The sequence below is a fragment of the Lolium rigidum genome, chromosome 5, assembly GCF_022539505.1.
Source record: "Lolium rigidum isolate FL_2022 chromosome 5, APGP_CSIRO_Lrig_0.1, whole genome shotgun sequence".
NCBI classification, from domain to species: domain Eukaryota; kingdom Viridiplantae; phylum Streptophyta; class Magnoliopsida; order Poales; family Poaceae; genus Lolium; species Lolium rigidum.
The window spans coordinates 99,484,473-99,489,537 of record NC_061512.1 but is presented as its reverse complement, the minus strand read 5'-3'; the positions used below and the strand labels follow the sequence as shown (position 1 = coordinate 99,489,537).

The following is a 5,065-nucleotide window of genomic DNA, read 5'->3' as shown; positions in this document are numbered from 1 at the left end:
GCCATAGCCTCATATGTGAATTTCATAATTTATTTTCATTTCTTTTTCTTTGACCAAAATCACTACTTTGAGTTCATGGGGTGTTAGGTTAGGTTTCATAATGAGTTCAAACCATTTGGCAAGGTAAAGGTGGCATAAAACAAGAATTGACATTATGGCTATGTGCCACATATGTCTTTTTCCTTTATTTTATTCTCTTTTTATTTGTTTCTTGTTGACTTCTAAAGAGCAAGATTTAGGGTTGAATATTATTGGTGAACACTGAAAACATGCATCATAGCAAGAGTCATCACACACATGTATGAGCACTATGCTCTAACTTAGTTTAATAAAAGTTTTTGTTGGTTCCAATTTTTGGGAAAATAGAAAAAAGAATGTTTCTTTGTTTTGAAAATTTGAGGTGTTACACTCTTTAGGCCAGCTCTGAGGTTCCGTTCTGCAGCAGCAATGCGAAGTCACTTGTGAACTTGTGACTAGGGGTGGACACAAAGCTCAAGGCTCGAGGCTCGGCTCGGGCTCGACAAGGCTCGGCTCGGGCTCGACTCGGCTCGAAGGTCGGACAAGCCAAGCCTAGACCTTCAGATCAAGGCTCGAGGCTCGACAAGCCTGCTCGATGAAGCTTGCAAGCCGGCTCGAAGGCTCGATGTATACAAAAATTATCATGATCTTTGCTAAAAATATAACATTTCACAATTATAAACAACAATTGAGCATGAATACATTCATTCACTTATGACTTTGTAAATCTCATGTCGAATATGCACCACACGAATAAAAGAAAATTATCATTCACTATGTTTTTGTATTAAATTTTCTGTTGTATAAATAGTTTCAGCAACTAAAGATACCAAAAAGGTATTAATTAAGATATAAGTACATGGTTTTTAATCAACCAACCTAAAGATTTCTTAAGATATGGGTACAAAGTTTACCTTGACCAAAGGACACCTTTTTTGCAAATTAAAATGGTCACAGAATAACACTAACAGCCATCCTTTTATTTCTATTAGCTTGCTGAGCATGTTAGGTACGCTAATACTTATGCTTCAACAATTGAACGGAAGTCTTAAAAATTTAACCATGCACAACTATGACATGTATGACAGCCCAGACTTTAAGTGATTCTTTTAGATAAACCAGATTTTATATTTTATACATCACGGCACCTAGTTTGGTTAATTTTGGTGGATGGCTCGCGAGCCGACAAGCCGAGTCTCGAGCCCACTTTTCTATTTTCAATCTGCAGCAAGCCAAGCCTGGCTCGGCTCGAATTTCTGCGAGCTTTACCGAGCCGAGCCTCGAGCCGGCTCGGCTCGGCTCGATTCCACCCCTACCTGTGACGAGTTCTGATGGACTTGTGAACCAGCCTTCGAATTTTGTCATGCTGTGGCATGTTCCGAAGAATCGAGCTAGAAATTAGAATTAGTGGCTGTTATACCTCAAATTATTTTTTCTTTGCCACACGAAGGACACCAGAACAGAATAATAGACATGCATGTATAGTGAAGTGCACCCGAATAAATCAGTTTTGATTTGCATCTGGATTGAAAATAGTAACTCACAACTGACAGGTGGATCGTATACATGCATCCATATACATACATACATGTTGTCTGACGAACAGAACAGAAATGATGTGTACGTCCTCGATTAATCGCTAATTAAGAATGCTTAATTAGCTGCCGATATACTTGTCGATGATGGTGCAGAGGCTGGTCTTGGGGACGGCGCCGATGACGCTCTCCTTCTTCTCGCCGTCCTTGAACATGAGCACTGTGGGAATGCTCCGGATGCCGTAGGTGGACGCGATGTTTGGGCAGTCGTCCGTGTTCACCTTGCAGCACTTGATCTTCCCCACGTAGTCCTTGGCAAGCTCGTCGATCACCGGTGCAATCATCCGGCACGGCCCGCACCACGGCGCCCAGAACTCCACCAGCACCGGCGACTCGGACGCGATCACCAAGTTGTCCCAGTTCTTCTCGTCCGCCACAATTACTGCGCCACAATTAAGATCTTCTTCTCAAGATCTTCTTCTCTACATTTCACCTAGCCTAGGGAGATGGATAAGGGCAGTGCCGTACCTTCATCGACGGCGTTCTTGCACTGGCAGACGAAGCGAGACGGCCGCCGCGGCGCCACCAGGGCGGACGGTGACGGGGACGGCGTGACGACGGCGGGGGCGGCGGTCCTTGACCTGGACGGAGCGTAGCTGCTGCTGCTAAGCCTCTCCCTGCTGCCGGCCTGGGGCGCGTGCAGGGCCCAGGCTCTGAGGCATGTCTCCAACGCCATTGCTGGTCACGGAGAAAGAGGGAGAAAGAAAGAGTGAAAAGGAGCTGGTTCCTGTGCCAGTATCCTGGCGAGGAGAAGAGAGGGAAAAAGATGTGAATGGTGTAGCGTGGGAGGGAGGAGGATAGGATTTGTTTGCCTCTGCCATTGGATGACAGGGGAAGAGGTTTTGGGTGCATTGTGAGGTGGCCAGAGACCCCTGCTCTGCATGTGGATGAGGTGATTTTGCTCTCCTGATCTTTTTTTTCCTGGGTTCGTGTGTCTGGCTCCGGCCCGGGATACTAGTAATGCTACATCTACGGGCACTTTGTTTACAAAATAGACTTACGGGATGACGTGTTAAGAAGTTGTGTGTTGTGATTTGCTAGAAAATTAATCAACCCCAAACCAGGCCCAACCGTAGCAGGCCACGCCTTGCCCGTAAGCATAGTCCCTAAGGAGAGCCCGAAGGTGTAGGATTATTGCGGGGATACGGACTACCAGTAGAAGTGTCTTAAACCGCTTATATGAATATAACACGGATGTCCTCGGACCAAGTGCAGGAGGTGATCGACGCAGTCCACCCGAGGAAGCCCTTTTGGCGCCGTTTAGCCCTGAGGAGGTGAAGAAAGCTTTGTTTGATATTGGGGCTTGAAAGCCCCAAGACTTTATGGGTTACATGCAATATTTTACAAGCGTTTTTGGCATCTGCGTGGAGACGACCTTGTCCATAAAGTTCTCTCAGCCGTGAATTCAATGTCTATCCCGACGGTTGGAATGATACAACAATAGTATTAATCCCAAAGATTAAAGTGCCAGAAAAAGTCACTCAACTAAGACCTATTAATCTTTGCAATGTGGTCTATAAAGTCATATCTAAGATGTTTGCTTCCAGGCTAAAAGGGCTATTACCCGAGATCATTAGCCCGACCAACAGTGCCTTTGTTCCGGGATGTCTTATTACCGACAACATTTTGATAGCATACGAGTGCTTCCATGCGATAAAGAAAAGGAGATAGGGAAAGAAGGGCTTGTGTGCAGTAAAATTGAACACGCACAAACAGTGACGGAGTCAGGATTGAAACAAGCCCCGGGCCAAAAACTAAGGGTAAAAAAAGGACTAAAAGAACTCTTCAAATAACACAGAAAATTTGGTACTGTAGCAATCATGCACATATATTTTCAGATCCATTTCTAAATCTCCAATAACGTACATGAGAAATAACTAATTTTTTTGAAATAGTATAGCAGTGATATAAAAGATGGTACCAAGTCACTAGTTTTGTGCGTTTGTGTCTCCCAAGACTTCATCAACACTACTAGAAGAGGAACCAATACAAGCAATAATATTTCAATGAAAAAGCTGAAATACAAAGTGAGATAGTCAATCATTGATACAAATATAAAATCTTACCAAAACGTCGAGGTAAAACTCCTCTACGTGAGCTATATCCTTGAAAACGATATAATATATCATCATCATTGATAGAGTGAAATACATCTCTCTCAATATATCACACCATGTTATAATTCATCCAACCATCACCCATTTTATTCGTTAACCGGTCTTGATAATGTTCATAGCTGAGAAAGTTGTCTCCACTGATGCCATTGCAACCGGTAAAATCAATGACAACTCAATGAGACGATACACGAAAGGAAAAAACAGTGTGTCTATCAGTTTGAACCATCTTCACGGCAAGATTACCAAGGTCATGACAACTCAAAAAATCTAGATCACCTCTCACATTAGCAATGAATGTCTCAAGTTGGTTTCTAAGGACAAAAGAGATCTCATATATGGAAAAGTCATCAGCATACATCTCAGCAAGTTCAACTAGTTTGTCTTCATCAAAATTAGGAAATGAGTTCTTTGGATCAAGACAAGCAATGCACCTCAACAGTTGAGTAGATTTTTCAGCAAAGCGGTTATTCAACTCAACAATAATTTGATCATGCACAACATTGAATATTTCATATTTAAAGTGGTGACAGTAAGTTACCATTGTACTTCTACGACCCCTGGAGCGGCCTTGAGCGAGTATTGTATCATCCATATTTGGCACTACAATTTTGTATTTGATACAAAAGTCATTTGTCTCTTTGAAGAGTTCATCCCAACCATTTTCTCTTATACCTTGAAGTTGGTCCAATGTTACGCCAATCAAACTCACAACACGAACAATGTTTTCATCTTTCTTTTGCAAACAATGTGACAACTCATTAGTCTTGCCCAATAATCTGATCATAAGATGCAATATGAGGTCAAATTCAAAGCTCTCCATCTGAGAAATCAAGCCACCAACTGTGGTTCTTTGTGTAAGATTTTCTGCATCATCATGAACATTCTCTAATACATGAAGAACATATTCCCACATCTTAATGAATGTACACAAAGTTTTATGGTGTGTGCCCACCGTGTATCGCCGGGTTTTACAAGGTTGGTTGGTTGGTTTTTTCCTCTTCCTGAAAATATTTCACCAGACTCCAATTGGCTCACCATAGTGTCATGTTGATGTTGCGCTACTTCATCATGTATTTTACAAGAAGCGTTAACAGTACTGACAATCAAAGTGGTGTTGTTAAAGAAATCCAATATGGAGGAACAACACTTGGCCACTGCAACAACCACTAACTGCAACTGATGGGCAAAGCAATGAATGTAAAATGCATATGGATTTTCATCCAATATCAACCTTTGCAAGCCACGAAATTGCCCTCTCATGTTAGAAGCTCCATCATACCCCTGCCCTCTCAATTTAGACATAGACAAGCCGTGATCTAGAAACATACCATTCAA

General features: G+C 42.4%; 1 protein-coding gene across 1 annotated transcript; it reads right to left on the bottom strand.

The window, feature by feature from the left end:
* Positions 1-1,498: 1,498 nt before the first annotated feature.
* On the bottom strand, positions 1,499-2,436 carry LOC124652745 (thioredoxin M-type, chloroplastic). The gene is made up of 2 exons (XM_047191786.1): positions 2,082-2,436; positions 1,499-1,995 (listed from the first exon to the last, which is right to left on the bottom strand). Exons 1-2 carry the CDS (start codon positions 2,287-2,289, stop codon positions 1,676-1,678), a joined length of 528 nt encoding a protein of 175 aa, XP_047047742.1. The 5' UTR covers positions 2,290-2,436; the 3' UTR covers positions 1,499-1,675.
* Between the last annotated feature and the right edge of the window lie 2,629 nt (positions 2,437-5,065).

What these genes read in the sequence shown, in the direction of transcription:
- LOC124652745 (XM_047191786.1), bottom strand. Translation starts at nt 2,289, where the DNA reads ATGGCGTTGGAGACATGCCTCAGAGCCTGGGCCCTGCACGCGCCCCAG. An exon ending in CAAGAACGCCGTCGATGAAG is followed by an intron (nt 1,996 to 2,081) that starts GTACGGCACTGC and finishes ATTGTGGCGCAG; the next exon opens with TAATTGTGGCGGACGAGAAG.